Consider the following 23,783-nt stretch of genomic DNA (forward strand, 5'->3'; position numbering starts at 1 on the left):
AAAAAAAAACAGTTGCTTTCAGGAGTCAGAAAAACTCTCTTAATTACAGGAAAATACTTTTCATTTCACAAAATAGGTTTGAAAATACAGTTAGGTTACAACCAGAACTAAAACCGTACTGCAGTCATTTTCTTACAGGCAAGTATGTTGCTGACTCAGGAATACTGTAGACAATGAAGAAAAATTCCCTAGAACTTGAGTGTACAATACACGTTGGCTCACACACTTATATACAAACCTAGGAATCAATACAATAGAACATTAGGCTGAAAAAAGTAAGGCAGCATGCCGTGACATGAATTTAAGACACAAGGAGTTAGCAAAATACTCCCTCAGCTGAGCTGTCAAGCCAAGCTAAGCAGTCTCAGGGGTTATGGTTGTCTACATATTTTCAAGGCTCGGTTTGCTGCCAGCACTACGAATGGGAAAGGTACAGTCCTATGAAAGCAGCAGTTAATTTCTGTCCATACAGACAGGAGAAGTAGTACTTTCAGGGCTGTAGCAATCATTTTGCTCTTTGTAGACATAGAAGAAACACAGAGATGAACAACAGGAACTGGATGCATGGCAGGATTTCTGCTGTTCATATAGTTACCTCCTGCTTTTGATATGCCACTGGCTTTCTCAGATAAATGACTTTGCATTTTGTTCTCTTATTTTTACCATTATGCAGTAGCAAGAGCTACCCCTTAAGTTCAAATGTTCTGAACCAGAAGGTATTTTTTGTGATGAAGATGCACCAGAACCATTGAGGGACTGGCCCAGGCTGTTGCAAAGAAATCCCCAGAAATATCAGTTTTGAAGAACGTATATTTTGGTTTACACTGAACATGTCTCAGGATGTTGTTATATAGAAGTTCTTTTTCCTGCCTAAAGTGAATGACAACATGAAAAGCCAGTACAACTGAAAATGATAGTCTAACACACTGCTGTAAATTTTACCTTGATCTCTCCACAGAGTCAAACAATACCAATAGGGCAAAAGAGCAGATTCTGTTTTCTAGGCTGTGTGCCACACGGCAGAGCTCCAGGGAATGATTATTTGCTCCATTCACCTCTCACAAAGGAGCATTTCTGGTGAAACAGCTGTACATATTAGCTCAAACTATACAGAAGAGAAAGGGACTCAAACATGACCTTCAGCACCGAATATTTATTGCACTGACACTACCTGCATGGACACTTTCTGTACTGGTTCTTGCCTGTTTTGACCATTCCCTGTTTTAAAGGTTGCTACATTCTTCCTCTGAGGAAGCACAGTGCTTTATAGCATGCAGATGGGAAAAGACCAGGAGTATTTCAAGGCAATGATGGAGAATGTTGGTTCAGAAAATGCAAAGTTTGCTTCAGGTCAGGCTTCCAAACTGTTAGTAATTTTGTTTATTTTTAGACCATTTGCTTTCAGAGCAACAACTTTACTGCAAATCCCAGTGGCTCAAGACGACACTTCAGAGAAGGAACTCACCTTCATCGCTGCCCCTGATAGGTTGGCGTTTCTGTGCTCTGTCATCACTTGTATTAAACAATTGCAGAAGAACTTTGTGCTGAAAGTTAATCACCAGGATTCACATTATGGCAAGAATAAACATTAGGGTATAGATCTGAATTTTAACAAGATCAATGGCAGGAAAAAGGGTAGCAATGCAAAATTTGACACAAAGTTAAAAGTTATATCTGAATGTCTTGTTTTAATAAATCCCAAATTACTGAAGAGAAGATGCTTACAAGTTTGCCATCCTAAAGCTTTTATTTAGGAAACAGAAATAAATTATCTTACCTTCTTTTGTGGTGCTTTAGGTTCCTCAGCTCTATAAAATTTAAAACACAGCATGTATCATTACATATTGCCTAAAAGATTTTGTGCACAAAGCAACCTAAAGAGCACAGACCACTTGTCAAACTAGAGTATCAACACCTTCTTGTTTGTATTTCGGAAAGAAAACTAGATGATATTACAGATAAGCTACAACACAACAAAGGCACAGAAAATACTGCACGAACTTCACGCAAGCACGCAGTATAGTTTCAGTGGTGTATACATAATTTCTTATTCCTTTTGTCAACTCTTCTATGAGGCAGTTCAGTGTATGCAAAAATGACATGGAAAGATGGGGTCATAGGCATTCATCCAAACAAGTCTGCATGAAAACATTCAGTCTGCAGCGACTCAGTGCCATTCACGAAACACACTTTTAAAAGATATAAGAAATAATCTTCATCTATTTACTGGGGAAAAGAGCAAAGAACAAGAAAGAAGGAAGCATAATTTTTGCTTACACTTGCTTTACAATTTTCTCTAGCTCTGGAAGTTGCTCCTTTAGTGCTGCAATCATTCTAGTATCATCTGACACAGATACATAAAATTCCTGTAAATGACATAGAATACTCTTTAAATAACTATAGGGGCAAATGAGCAGTACTAAGGATAGAGGCTTATGAGATGACATCTGATAGTTTAATGATTATAAAGAATGCTAATCTACATGGATGAACACATGCTGGGCCCAACCCTCTATTACTTCTACTTGTTTATCTCCAGCTGATTTAAAGCAAGAGTTACATATGCAGAAGGGAAGTCTGATGAGAGGAGGAAGACATAAGTGTTTACTTATACTACTGTGCAACTACTGGCTGCTTGTGCAAATACTGCATTTTCAGATTATCAAGGAGAAAAGCAAGAGGATTCACAACTAACGTGGCACAACAACTGGTGCTGTTTTGTTGTGTTTTTTTTTTTTTAAACCGTTCTTCCCTTATCATTATTATTGATAGTAAAAGCAATTTCTTTCCTTTTTGTTAAAAACCAAAACATAAAATCACCCAACAGTCTTGACCATGCTTACTAACATAAGCCCATCTCCCATCTAATCTTCAATTTCTATCAATGTACTATTTTCAGTCATAGCTTTGAATTCCTCTCTTCCAGCACTATCCTGGATTCTAGCTTCTGTATTTCGTATTCCACTTTTTTTCTGAGGTGCTCACTGATCTCTTCTTAGGCAAAATGTGGATCCACTGTACCACACACATTCTCCATGATATGGAGCACTTGAAACCTTTTTCTATTTAAAATCTTTCCCCCAGTTGACCTCTGTGACCTTGTCTTCCCTTTACTGTCTTCCTGCCTTTGATCCTGCTTTCAGTATCTTCATTCAGAGAATTATTTTCATTCAGATCCATATTTTGGGAAGACTTATCTCCACCCATGTTTTACTTCTCCCTTTCTTGAACATTGTCATTGATTAATTGCTCTTCTGTGCTAACTAAACTATCATCCTCATGGTGGCAACCAATAATCTGCCTTTGTGCTCCAGATCTGTTTGGTTTAACTCAATATAGATCTGTAGAAGAATTTAAACATTAAACAAAGCTCACAGTAGCTTAGATAATGCCCACCCAAAAAAAGCAACTTAATATATTCTTATTCAACAGTCTACCCATGCAGAACTTTTAATAGGATGTGCAACTCCAGCAGATAATTTCAGAGATCCAGAGCCTGACAATGGCTCAAACACTGCTGTTCTGTGTATACTGACTGCAGCTAAAACCAATTAAACATAGTTATGAGTTTGCACTCTGAAGTGATCCACTTCTCTTTACTTTGTACCAGAGTTCAACATGTTCTGAACAGGCTTTCAACTTATCTTGCTAGGTAGATACTTTCCAGTACACCTCCTACCTCCAAAAAGGCCATTGCTGCTTCATCCTCTTGTAGCAAATCTCCATATAAAGCAGCCCACTGAAGAACCAGTCGAATGACTCGCCTTTTGTTGTTGAGAGAATAATCCATTTTCTCTTGCTCTGTACCCTGGGAAGGCTGGGCATGATAAGTGCCGTGGTGTCAAGGAAAATGATCAGTGATTGAAAGTATCAAGAACCAGTATGATTTTACAAACAAGTGATTTCCAAAAACCCATTTTCAGGGTGTTCAAATGTAACTTTCCACTATATACCTTTGATTTCTGACTGTTGCTAGCATAAACATTTGTGAAACTTTAATACTCATACTAAAAAGTAAAAAGATAGTGAGGTCACTAAAGAAAGCAGGAATGAACAATGCCGCCACAGAGAAAGTTGCTGTGGAGGAGCAGAACAGAAATGACATTTGGAATAACAGAGAGCAGAATTAATGGTTAAGACTGAAAAAGGATGTACTTCCCTGTTCTTCTTTGGAGACACTTCCCTGTTCTTCTTTGGAGACTGTGGCAGTAAAATGTCACTTTGTATTTATACACAATTCCAGTATGATTCTGGAGTGAACCACCAGTGCCATATCTTTTATTTACGGAAGCTACCATAAAGCAGGGTGAACCTCAATTCCATTTTGGTAGGAGAACCTAGCTCACAGGCTAAACTGACCACAGACATGGTGTAAGAGAATAAATTTTGTAGCAGCTTCCCTTGTATATGAGGAAATCAGAAGTTTCCATTCTAACAACAATTACAGGATATTTGGGAAACAACATTTTGTGACAGTTATTTTGTAAGGGACAGTAAGAAAAGGTGGGAAACACTTAACTGATCTTTTTCATGCTGAAGTGTCTGCATTACAAAAATTGTGAGGTTCAGTATCCTTTCAAACTGCAATTTCCATTGCTCAAACAAAAGATTTTAAAATATTAATTAGAAAATATGAATATTAATTAGAAATAAAAATGATTTAAGACATATATTTTAAGCTTCTTATTTATAATTATAACAAGATTTCTGCTATTTTTCTCTAACAAATGTTAACATAAATTATACTAATAAAATGCTATGGGAAAAAGTATCTATTAACTCACACTTTCCAAATGATCCTCCAGCCCCAAATCCCTGCAGAGATTCGACACGATACAGAGGTTACTGGGGCACTCACTTGACTGACAAACTTTCAGACATTTGCATTTTAATTTCATTCAGAAAGGCTTCAAATGACTAGGGAACTAAACATGTCAGTGTATTTATGGCAGTAAGTAAGCTGAAGGGTCACAAGTAAATAATATATTGTAAGCTATGTGCTCTAATGTCTCAGAGAGCAAGTTTAATATTCCACTGAGTCATTTCTCTCATGCCATTTTTACTTTTCAAACACTGCAATTATTTCATGTATTTTTACTTTCTTATTAACTGACTCACCACAGGCACTGGTAATTTTTCTGTATTTTTACTGCTCATTTATATTAATTGTTCTTTTATTAACATTATCACAGGGAAAGTCAGTGAAGGGTTCTCCCATTTTTATGGGACTTACAGGACACAGATTCAATGCAGATTACAAGCAGATGTAAAATATCATGTATTCTTGCAGTGTCAGATAATTGTAAAATATTTATCAACACCAACATAGTTTTATATACACATATCTAATTCTAGGAAATTGAATCAATTCTCAAATCTGTTCCTCTCTGTGTGGGAACATTTAGCTAGACTGGAAGCTCTGTAAAATCAGCACCAGTTACTACAGTGGAACGAAAGCTATTTTGCTGGCACGGTGGTAAAGGAAATTCACTAAACTTTCATAAGGAAACACGCTAAAGGACTATTGCCTACAAAGAGTAAAAAAGTATTTGAAAGTATTCAGACAATGGCCCTTAAAAGATGAAAACTTACACACGTGCTCACAGGCTTGTTCTACCCCAAGAGCACTACTCTAACGGTACTTTTGAAATGTACTTTTGGAAGTGTTACTCTACATCAAGTTTTATTTTGAGACTTATCCTCCTTCCTTCTGACAAGCTGTAGCTCTGACAATTTTCCATTTCCATTTCTGTGAAGTAGAGAGGGAAGGAGTCTTGAGAAGAAGTATGTGATTCTTTAGTATTGAAGCATCTATATACATTAGTGATTAAAAAGGGGCAGCACAGCACAGACACTGAGTTACGAACAACCTATATCGTTAATTAAACAAAATGGTGCACTCATTCATTCCTTTCAGTCTTGAAGAACATACAGATGACCAAACACTGCTGAAAAGGAAGAAAAAACCCCAAAATGTGTACTCTGTACGATGCTTGAAAGCACTACAGTGCTTTAGCTCCACTCATACCTGCATGCTGCCAGCTAAAATAGTAGCCAACGTGGGTGTAAGAAAATAGTCTTTCATAGATTCAAAATTGGGAGTTGTAGCAAAAACAGTGTCTAGGACTGAATCACTTCTCTTATTTCTCTTTTACCATTTTAATTTCCTCACTGAGCATAACTAACCTCTCTTTAGTCTCACCGTGCCAGAAAACATTTTTGTACTGTGATTTTGCTCAAAAAAGATGAGCTTTGTTAGCAACCTTTCAACTCTAACAATAAATTTCAATGGTACAATCAACAGAGCACAGTTTGATATTCCACATTCAGAATGGACCAAAATAAACAATAATTCAGCACTAGCAAAAGCTGACACTAAAGCAGTGGGACACTAGCTACTTTCAGACCTTCTCTTCCTCCTACCTGAAAAGGAATTAGCATGATGCCTGCCATGACCCACTAAATAGCATACTGGTCTTAGCCCCTCTGGAATAGATTTCATAATAAGTGAATGCCTATCTTCAGAAAAGCCTTTCCCCTATATACAATGAGGTGCATTTTCTTATGCATCTTATTTTCCTAGTTACTGGATATCAGAGGTATACTATTATAATGAAGGACAGACTAGCTTGAGTCTCAAATGGACTGACTGACTAACAGACAACCTAGACAAATCTGAAAAAAAAAAAAAAAATCAAAACTGCTGTCCTTTTCTTTTCTTTTAGCTCTTCTGAAAGCTGTCAGTAACAGCATTTCATAATATTTTTGCTATCTAAAACTATGGAGTTTGGAAAATGTGTTTGTTGCAGGTGTATGAACAATTTTCTACAGACCAGTTTTGTAGGTCCAAAGGTTTTCAAAGCAATTACCGTCCTTGCTAGTAGTAACACAAATGAATTCTCTAGCTTGCCAGATAAGGACACAATACTCTATTTTGTGGTTTCAGGATGTTAGCTTTCCCAGATGTCACCTGCCCTGCTGAGCCTTCAAGAAGTGCATACTTTCACACCAATCTGATTCAAAAAAAAAAAAAACCCACCAGCAAATTGAAGTTATACCTCTTGTCAAAAATCTATAAAACAGAAAACATTTTATGTTTATTTAATGCTCGCCATCACTTGATTCCTTCAAGTCATGACACACAAGGAAAACTTTTCAGTCTCCAGCTGCTCTCTGAATGACACGACTTGCCAGTAGCTCATCGATGGAAATTTTACAGATGCCTTCTACATAAGACACAGATAGTATGAGAATGACTTTCAACTCCTGATGCTATATAACTGTGTTTTCTACTAAGTATTCACATTTAAATCAGATTTTTTGTAGTTTGTTAAAGCTTCCTATAAACTACTATATATTATTGTTCATAACCATATTATGACAGTGCCTAGGAACCACTTACTCACTATTCTAATAGTTTATAGTTTATGCACTCTTTTGCTTGAGACAGTTTATGGCTTGTAACCTATAAAGTGGTCCACAGAAATCACTAAAACATAGTAATTTTAGGTTAAATCTTAGTGTGGTGGTTTTGCAGAAATCAAGAAAAACAGAAAGAGGAAGGATGAAGGAGGGCTGATCTAAACTTTTGTGTAATTTTACTTATAGAATCATAGAATTGTTTAGGCTGGAAGGGACACCTTCCCCTAGACCAAGCTGGCCAACTAACCTGGCCTTGAACAGCTATCCAATGAAGGGAAAGTAGGTTTCTTTTCCTTGGTATAACAATAATCCCAGAAAAGATACAATCACCATGCTCTGGGCCTGCATCTCATCATGGCTGTTTGCTACCCATTTCAGTCTTGTTGAACTATAAGACAAGCTGTCAGTCAGACACTGAGAACCTACCAACAAGGCAATGAGGCACAGCCTCCATGAAATGCAATTAATTCTTGAGAGAGAAAAGCTTGTGTTCCATCAATGGTATGGAAATCTGTAAAAGGAAAATAACTTATCCATTACAAAAGGATATTGTGCCATCAAGGCTGGGCAGAGCTGACTATTTGGCATAAAAACACAGTGCATCATAATAAAATCATTTAAAACAGAATCTGTGAAAAGAAAAGAAAGAAAACAGCAAATTGAGCATTTTGGGGAACACAAGGATGAGGTTTCTTTAAGTGAAAAAATTTTATTAGTCCTTGGTAGATAATAAGGGTGTCATTTTGCACTTTGTAGACATTAAGAATGAAAATATAAATGAATCAATATGTGCTGAAATATTTACCTTTTACCTGTTTGGATTTAATTGCATTTATGTTAAGAGGTTTTTGCCTGTGTCAAAAGAAAGTTTAGCACAGCATAAAGAAAATAAACTAGAATAGTCTGTACAAAAATGAAACATTTGGGTATATTCCTCCTCAAGAGTGTAGAGATCTAGAGGAACCACTTATACAGTGTAACTTTTCAGGTAAAAGAAACACTTCAAAATGCTGTAAGCAAGTGATGTCAGAGAAAATATGGTGAAATAATTTCAGCCTGACATTGCACCATTGCCTCACTGTAATTCATATTTGAAAATCTCTCAGTTGACAAAGCACCTCCAGAATGGTGGGACTTTTTCTTGCATACTATGCAGGACTATGTGAATTTTAACTGCTCTTAAATTAAGGGACTGCAAAAATCAAAACTGAGATTTTCTAGCTGTCTGAACTCCTATAACCTAAAATAGCCTAGGCTTGTGAATTGTGACATTTTTGTCCCACAGGGATGTGTGTATGATCTTGTCACTGGATTATAAGAGTCAAAGTTTGAAAGAATTTGAAAAACAATTTACTTAAGAAAAACATATAAAATACAAGGCATAGTATGAAGAGTGAAGTTGCTATTATATACTTTCGGGTTTAAAGAGGAACATTCTGCTTGTAATCCTAATAATTAGGTATCTATGAGAAGTATCATTTTTATTCTTAGAAGTGATTAAAACATACAGTGTAGAAGGATTTCTGTAATCTTTCAATTCTTCCACTACTTATGGCCCACTGTACACATCTCTCCAGTGCTCTGAGGTCAGTAACAGACTAGTTGAGGATTAACAGCTTTGAATATATACTTTTTAGACATCCGCAATGTCAAAAAACTTGCTAAAGCAATATCCTGTAGCTTAACATAAAAGTCTCTGCATCACTTCATCATAATAAGGATTATTTTTGTGCCTGAATCTCTTTTTTTCTCCTAAAATTAGAGTACTTACCGATAGTAAAGCAGTAAATATTTCTATCCTTAGATGTAAATTTGCTATTCTTTTTACATTAATGAAAAGCATCCTAGTAAGTGCAGCTACAGCAACCTGCATTCTTGGGACTCAGCCCATGGTGTGCTGAGTTCTTCTTTACATAAAAATTCTTCTTTCCCTGCACATGGGAAAGTATCACAAACAAGCAATTTAAAAGTAATGTGTTAAGGATATAAAAGTGTGAGTAAACTTATCCTCGTATGCAACAAAATGGCTGGAGGGATCAAGCTAGTTCACAGTATCAGGTGACAACCGAAATAATAAGTTTGAGTACCACTACCTTCCGGTGGTAATGCATGCTCTTTTTTGGCATTATAGCTGTGCTTATTTAAAGTTCTGACTAGTGGTCTGGCATCTTTTGAGATTCTGCTGTTCTACTCAGAACTGAAAGTATAAATACAATAGAGCAGAAAGATTCAATTGCTGTCTTTAATCCTGGATTTCTTATGTTTTCTTGAGGTTGTTTCATTGCATAGTTTTTATTCTGGGAAAAACTTCTGCTAGCTGCTTTTCAAAACATCGTGTTACAGCACACTGCCAGCAAGAATTTATGCAGTAATAACAAGACAGTTTTTGTCACGCACCTGTTGCTTCATTTAAAGTTGCTTCAAGGCGCATAGTTTCTAGAAAGTGCTCTAAAATTTTCTCTGGAGTTCCTGACATCACAATATATCTGAGAGAGAGAAAGGAGCAGTTAGTGTCTCATAGGCAAAACAACAAATCAAGAAACATTTGCACGCTAAGCGAGAAAATAAAGAGTGCTAAGTACAAAAACCTGCTCTGACCAGAATTTCTGAGTGTCATAGGATGAGACCACACACAGTCTTTGTTGCCCTCTGTGTAATGCATACAGTAACGGTCTCTACCCTACCCAGGGAGCGTGAGATGACAGACAGCCCCCTTCCTGCACAAGTACTCTGCTATAACATCACCACAGTTATGCTGCAATCAACAGAACTGCACTGGTGCAAACCCAGGGAAGTGCAATCAGAAATGCTTCTCCACAGAGAATGAATATCTCAGTAATGACAGCAATTCATAGTCATTAGAGGGTCTTAACAGACTTACTATGGGCATGAAATGAGAACTGGTTTGTATCACTGTCAGAGCAAGCAAACAATTTTCTCCAGTATCATTGATAGGGTCTGGTATGAGAAGATGGGAGCAGATAATGAAATACCACGCTGAACCTTCAGATTTGTGTAACACCTTAGATAGCTGAGGAAAGTAAGCTTTTGCAAGAGGATAAACTTATTATTGTATCATTTCCAGGACTAAAATGAAGGAAGTGATTAGACTAGTGCAGTAGTTGGGTTACCCTGTCCAATGCAGGAATACAGGCAACATTTTAAGAACCAGCAGAATGCCACAGGATATTGCCACACTTGTCCTGCCATCTTTTTTTTTTTGACTCTCCTTGAAGATCAGATTTTATTTTTTTTAATCTTTCCCTCCACTCTTCCAATCTTTGCATCTCTTTTTTTTCCTTTTTTTTTTGGTAATCCAAATGATAAAGTATGAAACTTTAAAAAAAAATGAAAGAAAGAAAGAAAGAAAAAACCCCGAGAAGTGAAGATACTCTGCTCCTGCTGAGAAATAAGTGGTGGAGCTGAGCTCCTGGGAGCTCCTCCTCACTTTGAGCGCTGACCGTCACAGTTCTTTTACCTGCCAACCCCTTTGGAAGAACTGTATTGATGTCCCAAGAACACAAACACTTGTTAAGCCAGTGCACATTCTCACAGAGATACTAACCAAGTATCTAAGTGAGTGAAGCAGAGAAATCACAGGTTGCTGTACTCTGAATATGAAAGCGAAAATGAACAGTGAAGTGACTTGCAGGGCTGCTGGATTTATCCTGCATGAGTGTGATCACCCATAAAGAGAGAAGTTAGATCTTGGGAGTGAGAACTTCAGAGCTTTGAAGCAAAATTGTCACTGTATGAAACCATGGCTCCGGGAGCTACATCTCCTCAGGAGAGGAGGCAGTAGAATCCAAACTATAGCTCAGAGGATTTGCTCACAAAATGAAGTTTTCACCAAGATTGAGATGGAGAAAATGAGTCTCTTGCTTGACTGGATATGTTGGGGAACAATTCTGGATTGTAGAACATTTCTCCGTTCAAATGCTATGTATCTGTTTAGTGAACAAACCCAAAGGGCAGTTCATCTTTAGAGACGTCACCAGAGACGTGAACTATCCGCTTAAAGGCAAAACAGCAAGCCTTTAAGAAGCTTCTCTTTGAGGCCCAGTGATTTTCCAAAGTACTGAGCACTCAACAAACACACTCCAGTAATACATTCTAGAAATCCGAATACAGCAGTAACTTTGATTTGGACCCTCAAGCATAAGAGTAGCCATTTACTCTACCTATTAAGAAAAAAAGAAAAATCATCTTCAAGTCCAGTTAAGTCACTTTGAAAGATTTTAAACAAAAAGATGTTGTGCACAGTTAACAAAGTAATATGACTGCTGAAAAGCAGCCAGTGAACTTTCAAAGTAACTTCCTCTCTGGTGTTGCTTGTGTCCATTGTCATAGTTATCAGCTGGCACACTGATGGGACCCAAATGCTGACCAAGCACATAAAATATCTATAGAAGTAAATTCTTCTTACTTACCTACAAATACTCCTGAAATATAAGTTGTAAAATAACTTGGCACCATAACTGTCCCCAGCTATTTTTGTCAAATGCTGAACAAGAAAATGTTAAGTAATAGAAGTAATGCTGGTGCAAAGAGTTTGCAAAGAAAGTTCCATTTAAAATATGTTTAAATAAAAATGTCACTTTTGAAAGTATTAAAAAAATGTATTTGATCGAAGAAAATGAATTTAAGTTCATGATCAAGTTACTGTGCACATCAGCTGCAGAAGCAAATCCATTGACTGCAGTCAAGTTTCCCTAGTTTAGACAGAGGAAAAATTAGCCCTAAGAGCATATAATTTCTTTGATCTTTTTTCTAATAGATCAAGTGAAAGATGAAATAGTAGTTTCTGAAATACATGAAAGATGTGAAATATGAAGAATGGTTTATTTAACTGTTCAAAAGTCTTTACAGAACTTTATATTCAATTTTGCACACAAAATACTTACTTGAAAACCCAGATCAGATAAAATCTGTATCCAAAACATCCCCCAGTAAATTAGTCTTTTTTTTTTTTTGAGAAAAAAGTAAAAGATTCAAATTTCTTTTCTAAAGAAAACGATTATATGATAGGAAATTGTTCCATCCACTTGTAAATAAGGCATTTACAAAACCTTTGGGGGTTTAACCAACATTTGGAAGCATAATAGCCTTGATCCATTCTTATCACAGTAGCATCCAAGCACAAATGTACTTTTCCCCTTTCAGTAAGAAAGTAAAGAAACTATAAGGAGTATTGTTATTACAGCGCAAGCCTATTTTGTAAGATAAGCTGTGCGATTTTCATTGCATGAAATCATCGTTTGTTTATAAACAGTATGTATAAAGCACTCCTTATAATCCAGAATTTAAAATCCAGAATGAAAATACCTGCACTTAACAATAAAACAATGTATTTCCTCATGTCTTTTACACAATAGCTCTGCTTAATAGGGTTTCAGCATTCTCCATGTGCAGTCCATTTAAATGCTATTACATGAGATAAGTATTTACAGTGAGATCCTCACAGAATTATTGCGTAAAGTCATAGAATTGGTGTGCAGCTGGAAATGGATGTATTATGCACTGTGGGACAAGTGATCAGCTTATGATTAAAAAAATAAAAGAAAATATTATATATTCTGCACTCTTCCACAGATAGGGAGAATATGCTATTGTTTGGTTAATAATACAGAAGAAAAAGTGAATCGTTGTCTGAAATAGTGAATGCTAACATACTTGTGCTGAGGCTGTGAATTTCCTTGATTAGAAACTCTGTTTCCTGCTGGGATCTTCTCCAACACCAAGACATCCTGGTCATGTTCTTTGAGCCTTACAGTATTTGCTTCCACATCCTGCAAGATAAGTTAATATTAAGAAAGCAATGACACCAATTTGGCTGATTAGTTACTCTGAAAAAGTGCACGACTCAAACAAAATAACGTATCATTTTTCTAGCACAGTACTCTGTTTGGGCTGATTTAATTGCTGAATTATTAGGCATGCTTTAATTCCAATACATGATGATAGCGTATTTTACTTTATATACTATGAATGATCATAAAACAGCTTGTATTTGGTTGCAGGTTTGAGTTACAGAATTACAGCTGAATTTTGGAATATATTTGCTCTGACTTTAATAACTGTAAAATTAAGCTGGGAATAATTTTTTAGAGACCTATGGTAAAAACATCTGTACATCTACGTGGAAGTTAGTACATTTACCACTTGATTCTGCCTCGAACCTATAGAGTTTAAGGCACATACCACTGACCTATCTGGGAGATAAGATCTTGTTTTATTCACTATTCACTATTGGATGGGAGATCACTTTGGAATCAAGGACAAACTGAGCACTAAGCAAATTCTAGAATACAGGCATGTGAGAGACAAAGAGTCCAATTGCTTCTGTTTTCATGGCTGAGGTAGGAACCGAAAAGCAGACAAAATTATTATTCTTTACTTGATCTTCTAGGTTATCTCATCTCTGTTCTGTAATCAGAGAACACTTCAAACATGGTTGTTGATATGAATATATCCACGCAAATAAGATAAAATCGAGAAAGATTTACAAGTTCTGACATCACGCTGCCAGAGCAGATCTTCCCACACCCACCCTAAGGATCCTGTTGAAGTCCTCTTTGTCTACTCTCAAGAAGTGGCAGTTGTCTTCACGTAAAACAATAGATGCTGCTCTGGGAGCATCATTCACAAGTGCTAGCTTGCCAAAATCATCTCCTTCATGTAGAGTACATACCACACCCTGCACAGAGCAAAACATTTATATGCAGAAACCCATCATTACTGTGGATTCTATTGAAAAACCTTATACAAACACCGGACTTTACAATCAAATACCAAAACAAATGTATTTGGCAGGAAATCAACAGCCAAAATAATGACTAGGAAACAATACTTGATAACTGGTTATTACTATTACTAAAGAAAGACAAGAATAGAAAAGAATTGGCTTGTTCAGCATGAAGGACTCTTCTAGCCCTTCTCAAGACAGAAAGATGTTCTTTGCTTTGTCTAACGAGGGGCTGAAAAAATCAAATTTGCAGCACATAACATCATATCTTCAGATACTGCAAAGCCATTTACTTGAATTTATGGTAATGGACGATCTGGCTCACCCTCTGTGAAATTCACTGGTCCTTGTGCAAGATTTTGGTGAAATGCTTGGTGCAGACTCTCATTCACAGAATAAGAAATCAGTAGAGAAACAGGAATTTTTAAAGACTCAAGGGATTGCTGAGTACCAAAGTCCTTGATAAAACTCTCATAAACAGGAAGTTCAGTAGAGATACTTTTCAGACTGAAACTTAATCAAAATGAAGAGGTGACATAAATTTGACGGGGTCACATTCAGTTTGAGAACCACAGAGCAGCTCTTATCAGACATACCTGACATCTGCGGTAAGAATCAGTGGTACAAATGTAAGAGGAGATGGTGGTAAAAGTTACAGGACAAAAACCCTCATGAGATGCAAATCTGCCAATTCCCCAAATTCCAGCAAATGACGCTGTTCTAAAGATACTGATGTGACTGTCTTGAATTATACTCAGAATGTATGTAATATATACCAAAATCACATAGCAATCAACTGAAAGTATAATCAATGAAACCACTGGATCATTTCTTAACAAAACTACGTTTGATTTGTTTCCTCAGGTAAGTAATTCTACTCTAAATTAAAGTGCATTCCTTCATAGTTTATTCTTACAATTTCAATAATAAGAATTATATAAAAAAGAATTCTGAAAGAAGTACCTTGCCATAAATGACTACGTTTACAGATCCCTTTAGGATAATGTACCAAGAAGTACCTTCTTCTCCCTGATTAAATACTAGAAAAGAGAGAAAAGTTTTAAGGTGAGAATATAGTTATTCAAAACACAAATGGGCCAGATTCTGCATTCAATAAAATTCAAGGTAACTATTGCAGTCATATTCGTGATTATTTTGAAAAAGGTCATATTGTGATTGAAAATGCTACTGCCTTCAGATTTTATGGAAAAAAACCACACCCATATAGTAATTATTTTATTGCACTGATGCGAAAATTACTTTCATTTTGTATGACAATTGCAACAACTATTCTGCCATAATATATCAGACTATCAATTTCTAGTCAACATACAGTCTTGGATCCCACTAGAAGAACAGTGTTCTAACCCAATTGTCTAGCAGCTGTGAATTTGACATTCATTTGGTAAAGCCTTTTAATATAAATAGCATACATTTTAAGTCCTTTATTTTGGGCAGTAAGATGGCTTCTTAATACAAAGAAAATATTAAATTACATTTTAAATAAAGATTGGACCAAACCAAAATTCCAGATACAAACTCATCCAAATCATAGGTGTTGTATACATCCAACCATGAATACAGACTTAATTTTGCTACTATCCCTGCAATGGGTAGCAGACGAAATTAGCACCTAATACCCAGGTTTTCAACATCGACTGCCAGTCAAGTTTGAGGAGTGCATGTAAGTTTATTCTCTTGTTATTTAAACATTAAGAACGCAAACGCTTCTGCCACAGATAAGAAAGAAGATCTGACAGGACTCTTTTTACTTACAGACTGTTCCAGCTTTGGGATGCGACTCAAAAATGAGGACACCTGCTAATTCTCGCTTTACCTTGAAATAGAGAGAAATTATAGCTTTCAGATGTATTTTATCCTTCCATTTTTTATATAGTATAACCCAACCACTCTTCCTCTTTCCTCTGGGCCGTTCAGCACTTATACAGTCACACAGTCAGATGGTGACCTCAGCTTCTCTCAGGCTCCTGTTCCCAACTGATTGGCTTCATTTCACAAACTCTGTGTATACCCCCTGCAAATGACTCAGGAAAGGGCACCTTTCAGACAGTTATCCATATCTTTCTTCATATAAATACAAATGAAACCATATTAACAATTAACATGATGGAAAAATGTAACCACTAATAGCTAATCTATTAAAGAAGATTGCTAGCAATTGCCAGGTACTCCATGGGGCTCTGTGGTACACCTGTTCTTCCCTGAGAAATCAATATCTTCCCCCTACAGATTTAATTTGGCCACTTCTGCTGTGTCAAGCTCTGAGGCACAGCCATTCGGGACGTGCTGAGATCCCTCTCTGACCCAAACAGACAAAATGTCCAGTTCACCACCTCCTCCAAGAACTGCAGAACGTGAGACTGCACTTGACATCCACCTGTTCTTCTGTGGGTTTTTATTGCTCTGGTGTGATTGACTCTGATTAACAGAGAAGTTATTTCTAGTGAGAAAGCTGCTGTTTGAAACTGCTTTTTCTCACCGTAAACACCATTGGCATTATTTTCACAAAGTAACAACAGCACTGCAAAGCTCACATTATCTTGAGTGTTTTTGTGTGCTTAATCTCTCTCCCCACACAACCACAAGTCTCCACTGACTTTGAGACCAATAACCAGGCAGAGGGATTCTTATTTTCAGAGAATATCAGCTGGTGATAAACTATTTCAGAGGGACTACTAGGTAACTTGAAAGTGCCAAATGCAACTCAAAAGCTGGCTCCAACATCTATTTAAGTAGCAGTGTTTTCACACCATTCTCCCATACGTTTAATCTGAGAAAAGCTGTATTTCAAGATGGATAATCTTTAGGCCATTGAGTAAGATTTGGGCAGAAACCCTCAAATTCTGGACACAATGCAGACAACTAGATGGTGGCTGTGCCTCTTAAAATGAGTAGACAAATTCAGGGTCTGATATCTGAACAGCATGCACCAAACCCTTGCTTGGGTGCCTAGCAGAAACATTCCACATCAGCTGTCTCTCCCAGAGCTCCTTCCCGATAGACTGTGCAGAGCACTCCTTGTTTGCACTATGTGTAAAAAGAGGGATAGAGAGACTTTGGACATTCCTTACTAGAGCACTGGCAAATGAACAGACCTGCAGACCTGTTATTTCTATAACAATTAAGCCAACAACTCTCCTATATCCTGCGCCCGAAGGCAAAGAAGCTTTAATAAGGTCAGGAAGTATGCCACCATTAGCACTGTTCTGTACATTGTAGAGAGCTTTCACATCCCGTATATATCCCCAGATGTCTTAGTTGTTTCAGTCATTTGTCTCTGCAGAGAATGAATCCTCTTGATGAAGCCAAGAATTTGATTTGTTTTTAACACTGTGTTACATAATTGCTTTTCATTCATACACGTTCACAGACTTCTCTAGCAGAGATTAGTTCACTACCACGCAACTTGAGTTTTATCCATTTTACTTCCTGCTGCCCGTAGCTTACCTAGAAAAGTTATTATTTTAGGAATTATGCCTTGCTTAAAATGAATAAGCATTTAATTTGCTTTCAAGCTGATTGGTCAGTAATCTTTCTGTTCATGGAAGCAATGTTGCCTATTGATCCTCTAAAGAATTTCTCCAAGCTATAAGTGATTTCCGTCTTCTGCTTTACTTCATGAGACAAAAAAACAAGCCACCATTTCCAAATTCTTAATAGAGACATACAAGAACCACATTTTTTGCATTTCCTCAAAATGCCAAGTATTTCTTGAGGTCCATATCATTTGCCATATTTCCTTCTTTGAATTCTAACCTCAAATCTGAGTTTCTTCTGATGTAGGAAAATATGTTGTTTAGGATTTTTTTTTGTCTTGGTTATATCTGTAGCATCAATAGTGTTCTCCACTCCCTGTATCCTGTCTAGGACAGCTTCTTTTGTTTGATTTAAAATGAGACATTTTTAGCTCTTACTGAAATCTTTCTTTAATTACCTTTTCTTCAACATCCCAAAGATGCTTAAGGATTTTGGCTGGCTGTTCCCTCTTAGCTCAGTTACCAATTCTGGGTGTATATTCTGTTTGAAAAACATTGCCCATATGTTATATTTTTGCAGAGTACTATCTATAATGCAGTTCAATAATTATCTCCATCAGTCCAAGTTAGCAGAAATTTATAAGAATCATGGAGAGCTTCCAAAGAAGCTATTATCAAAAATAAATCTACTTTTTGACTGGCTTTCTTTTTCTGAAAGCACTCAAAGCTTGTTGCTACCAAGTGTTGTTTAGCTTGTTTCAGTTGCCTACACAGTGAATGACTGCTGGTGAGACTTTCAACAGTTGCATTCTCTCCTCCAGGTATTTTCTGCATGTTATTCATTCTTGCTTCTCTGTACTGTTCTTGCCCACTCAGAAGGAATGCATGTGATGAGTTTTCCTTCAATCTAGGACCAGACTCCAACAGCCAGCACTTCACAGAATACCATTCTGTACCATGTAATTCCTTCTCCCAATCAGTTCAAGACAAGACTTCTTAAAGTTCAAAAATCAGACATCTGTTCTGCTGAAATTCAGTAGCAATCACAACCCCAGGCGTGAAGTCAGATACCACACATCTCAATTTAAACTCACGTATGGACCCAAACAGAGGCACCTGTGACAGGTGAGTGAGCTCTGGGGTGTGCAGAAACATACAAAGATCATTTTAGCTAATAACCAAACACAGTCTAGATCTGTGGTACTCACAGGTGGGAATGCCATCACTGCATGGAAAAAATATAAATGGGAAGGGTGGTAGAAGCTCCTATTTGAATCCCCAAATTCAAACTTCCTATTGGAAATAAGCTATGTGTTTAAAATCACTTACTGTGGTAGAAAGATGAGATAAGGCTTTAATGTGAAGAAGTTCTTCATATATAATTTCTAAATCATCTATACTTCTCTGGCCAGGCCTATAGACAGAAGATAAAAGAACATAAAAATGCAATAAATGCCCAAAATAAAATCTTCCGAGAAGTACAAAATAATAATAATGCTACTGTATAGTCTATTGAATATGTCGGTTATGTTTTTAGGTAAAGCATAATTGTATGCTGGATATGACTCAATTAAATCATGCATTTTGCAGAAGCAGAGAAAAAGAATAAGTATCACATCAAGCCAAGATAAGAACAGGAACTTGTTTAGACATTTCTACATCTTCATAAAAGGCAGATTTTTTGCTAAAAAATAAAAATACATTGAGTTTTAATACTACTGCCCAAACTGGTGTAGAGTAACACTGAACTCATCTTATTTCAGGATAGGAAAAAAAGGCTACGCAGGAGTATGTATAGGCCATTCTGAGTCCGGAGCCACCTCCAGCACTCTGCTCCGCAGGGGTGTGTGCCCAGCCTCTGTTAGGCAACCTAGTATCCTTTTACTAGGTCTAAAGAGCAAGCAGCTTTACCAGTTGTACCATGTCACTGAAGCACACGTTCCTTTGCTGCAGCAGCAGGGCTGTTGAAGCTCACTGCCACTGAGCACTAGAGCGCTGCCATCACGTGACCCTGACTGCTGCCTACTCCTCACCAGGACACGACATCCATTTCTGTCACAAACATGTTGTGCACCATGTGGCTATAGAAAACAATACAGACCCTAAGCACCTTTACTTCATTCACTTAGTTGCAGGAACAGGTGATGGTTCTGGATGGAGGACTGAAACTCAAAGAGAAAAGAAGCACTAAGAAAACCCTGAATGACACCAAGCAGGAGCCATGGCAACCACCTTACAGAGACCTGATTTGGCAGCTCTCTTGATGAAATCAAGTGTTCTGTATGTAAAATGGTCAGATAAATCAGAAATCATATATAAAGATCTGTTCCTTTCAAAAGGACTCCAAAGCCCTAGATGAGACCTGTATTTTTCACGAGGCACTAATTAGGGGTAGCAAATGTATAATTGTAGTGCTTTGTAAAGGAGTGTCTGAATTTCTGCTGCACAAATTCCAGGAGTAAGCAGTGCATCCCAGTGGACATCAAATGACTGCTCCAGAGTTAATGCTGAGTGCTGTTGTTCAGTCACATAGGTAAGTAAGGACCACTCAGTTTTTCCACCTTCTTTCACTGAAAAACACAAGATGCTGCCATGAATAAAATGTGTGCATCAACAAAGGAATATTCCTCCCATAGGATTACAAGGAATAAGGCTCTCAGTGTGGTTTTTAAGTAACTGCATTTCTGCAGAGCCATACACTAGCAGATTTACTGCTAAAAAAAGAAAGAACAAATGCTCTGAAGACTGCAACGAATTAATAGGACAGATGAATCTCTGGACAGTCCTAAAGGATCTGAAACAAAAAATCTTCCTCACAGAATATTACAGGAGAGTCCAACACCTAAAGGATCAGGAGAATCATCCTCGATATAGTGGTCTACAGTTTTTCTGTGTAAACACCGCTTGGTTCAACAGTCTGTCTAAATCACGTGAGAAGTAGAGAGAGCATCTGGCAGTCACGCCACTTTGCAGCTGTATTTCATTTTTTTTACAAAATAAGTTTGACAGACACTTATTTTGGAAGGAAGAAATACTGACAAGTCATAGAAAATATAAGGACAACTGACCTCTTCTCTGCCAAGCAAGCTGCATTTTTTATCTATTCTTTATTTACCAATGACACACACTTATTATTGCCAGATGAAAGACCAATTTGTAACAAAATGCCTTGGATCAAATTCACGTTATCCTTTCTTCATACAGAATGGAATATGTTTAGGGAGAAATAGAATCTGATCCAGTACTGCTATGCCCTCTAGTGACTCATATTATTCTTTTCTATTTCTAAATCTGGCTTGAAATTACAAGGCCGCCACTCCTAGTGATTTATGGGGGCAGTAACAGCTTAATTAAGTACAAAATAAAGAAAGATAAGTTAGCACCATTCACTTTTCCTTGGAAATGTAAGAAACTGAAGATAAAGATTTTAATAAAAAGTTCTCTCCACAGGAAGTAACAACATGAATTTTATTGCATCCTTGCAAAACCAGCATGTCTTGAAAAACAGAAAAGATAGTGTGTTGAATTAACAAATTCCGGCATGAGATTAGCATACGAATGGATGATGTCTAACTACATCAGATCTCTATCAAGACAAAAGAGTATGTTCTTCTTTCAGTATGTCCACTTGTGCCCTATGTTAGCACATTGGGAAGACCGACAATCTATACTGGATGTACCCATTCTTTGCAGATGTCACATGGAGAGATATTAGGCATCATTGCTTCTGTAAAACCTGTGTGGTGACCCACTGATGTTGATTTGTAAGATCCTGCTGTGTAAAGGCCTAGTTTCAGCAGGGGACATATTTCAACAGCAATAGCTGGTTATAGACAGGATAATAAACGGCATAGATAGAGAACAAGGCTACACGTTAACGGACAGGAGAACACAGGTGGTATTAAGTGATCAATAAAAACAGTTCAGTGTTTGGAGAATTTATCAAGGTCAGAGACACTGAGCTTCTCTGTGACTAGGATGTTGACAACAACATAGCACTTTGCCATTGATAAACTATGCACATACAAAAAATACCATTGATTATTTCTTATTACACTGTTAACCAGAAAATTCTCAGATTATAAGAACAATAGAAAAGATCAGAGGCCTCATAATATTGTATGTCAAATAAGCATATATTTTCAGAGTACAAGTTTTGCCTGCAAGTACTACAAAGTCTATATAGGAGAAAAGGATAATTTTGCCCACTACCTCATCTGAACGCGGAAGTGAATGCATGTTCACTTACTCTAGCATGAAAGCTAATTACATAATCTTTGTACTTGAATCAGTACCCTTTGATTAATTCCATAAATACCACTTGTCACAAATAATATCTGGAAATATCACTGAACTGTGTGGAAAGATTGTATTACCTGCACCACAAATAACATTTGGTTTATTAAATGTCATTGTCAGAAAACCCCATGAAGGACTATGGAACATAATACAGTTGTTATGGTGAAATTCAGTATGGTTATTACTGACAGCTGTGTAAAATGACATCTAAATAAAAATTCTTCAAGACAGGAGAATAGATCTTGTTTATTTTTAAGAGCATCTTCAAAAAACTACATATTACTAACAGTAATTAAGTTGTTACTATATATGTGTTTATGTCATTCATTACTAAGTTCAGATCTCCCTAGCATCTTGTTCAGTTTTACTCTGCAAGTGACACTAAAATTTGCAAATCAAATGTGGAATCAAAGTCTTTGTACTGAGGATAAAATTTGCTGAGTGAAATCACCAAGAACGCATGACAGAGAATTACTGTTCTGCCACACTGTTAATTTACTGTAGACTGTATTAAAACACAACATATAATCAATCTTAGTTAAATATCATTTTCTAATGAACATCACACTCTCCTTAAAAACTTCTGTTATCGCCATGTTCAGCTTTGTACGATAGTATGCTATTTAATTAGGAGTAACCACATGGTTAGCTATACCTAAATGTTATTAAAATCAACTAAGATGTATTTTCAGCCTGTATTTTCACACTGGAGGATTGAAAAGCTTGTGAGGAAGAGCTGTGTTAATTCTGCAATGACTTGCGCGAGGTCTGCACCTCGCTCAAGGGAACAGAGCTGTGTTTGCTGCTTCACAAAAAGCTGTTTTCACATTCACAGTATGTGTTTCAAAAAAAGGAAAAAAAAAATCCCTCAGTAGCAACAAGAGCCTGCCAAAAAAAATTCCCTGAGCTCTATTCTGTTTCTTAAACTATAGAACATTCTTTCACATTCTTTGACAGTTAAAATGCTGCAGTTAATGTAATAAACAGAGAATTTTTTAAGTTGGCTGTCAAAACAAGTGACACTTTTTTCTAGAGATTTTCAGATTTTGAACAATAGAAAGTTCCTTTCAAAGCAACAGCTTCATTATACAATCAAATTCTCAAAGTAATCTTCTCATCAAAGAATATTGTCTTATTTCCTTCATGGTAATTATCGAAGTTCTGCAACCTCTCCGGAAATGGTAACTGCTACAAAAGACAGCTGTGTCAGTTTAAAAACTGTGGTCCTGTTCAGGTCACCTGCAGCTAGAATCTCTGAAGACCTGACCATTCCTTGAACTTTTGGCAGCTGTAATGGTGTCTAATCAAAACTAGCAGGACTTTGAGGATTCACAGAGATTTCAGCAGCTTTGATGCACCTAAGCACAGACTAGATTCTCAACAGGGTCATAACGTATGTAAACTGAATACCAGAAGAGTAGTTAATATGGTGCCTGACAGTACAAACTTGCTCCTGTGAGCAAAGGGCAGCAAAAATAAGCACTTACAGGGACAGAGAAAGGGAAAAATGTCAGATGACTGTCAGTCTTGGGAAAACGCAATTCCCCTCAGTATATTGCATGAAAAATCTCCTATGAATATTCTTTCAGGTGATGCTGTGCAAGTAACAACACAGGGGGGAGAGCGATACTTTTCACAGCATCATATCAACCTTTCAACTCTGCAAGGAGTGTGGATGATTATCAACACTGATCTTGCCAGTGTAAACTTACACTGGCTGATCAGAAAGTAATGATGGAAAGAGAATGGCAGCTGAAAGCACAGTGACCTAAGGGGGCAATTCTCTAAGATCCAACCTGCACTCTGCCTGAGGCAAAGGA

The 23,783-nt window shown here is 37.0% G+C and overlaps 1 protein-coding gene across 1 annotated transcript in view; it reads right to left on the reverse strand.

Annotated features, from left to right (window-relative positions):
* Window positions 1-42: 42 nt before the first annotated feature.
* LOC100551109 (rap guanine nucleotide exchange factor 4) overlaps window positions 43-23,783 on the reverse strand; it is a 29,693-nt gene continuing 5,952 nt past the window's right edge. The window contains exons 5-15 of the mRNA XM_031554221.1: window positions 18,994-19,078; window positions 15,944-16,004; window positions 15,131-15,207; window positions 13,973-14,119; window positions 13,096-13,211; window positions 9,820-9,908; window positions 7,973-8,051; window positions 3,680-3,830; window positions 2,278-2,366; window positions 1,778-1,808; window positions 43-1,544 (exon numbers count right to left, since the gene is read on the reverse strand). Of these exons, the coding sequence (XP_031410081.1) occupies window positions 1,449-1,544; window positions 1,778-1,808; window positions 2,278-2,366; window positions 3,680-3,830; window positions 7,973-8,051; window positions 9,820-9,908; window positions 13,096-13,211; window positions 13,973-14,119; window positions 15,131-15,207; window positions 15,944-16,004; window positions 18,994-19,078 (1,021 nt within the window). The 3' untranslated portion in view covers window positions 43-1,448. The remainder of the gene's footprint in view (window positions 1,545-1,777; window positions 1,809-2,277; window positions 2,367-3,679; window positions 3,831-7,972; window positions 8,052-9,819; window positions 9,909-13,095; window positions 13,212-13,972; window positions 14,120-15,130; window positions 15,208-15,943; window positions 16,005-18,993; window positions 19,079-23,783) is intronic.

This window comes from Meleagris gallopavo, chromosome 7 (genome assembly GCF_000146605.3).
Source record: "Meleagris gallopavo isolate NT-WF06-2002-E0010 breed Aviagen turkey brand Nicholas breeding stock chromosome 7, Turkey_5.1, whole genome shotgun sequence".
NCBI classification, from domain to species: Eukaryota; Metazoa; Chordata; class Aves; order Galliformes; family Phasianidae; genus Meleagris; species Meleagris gallopavo.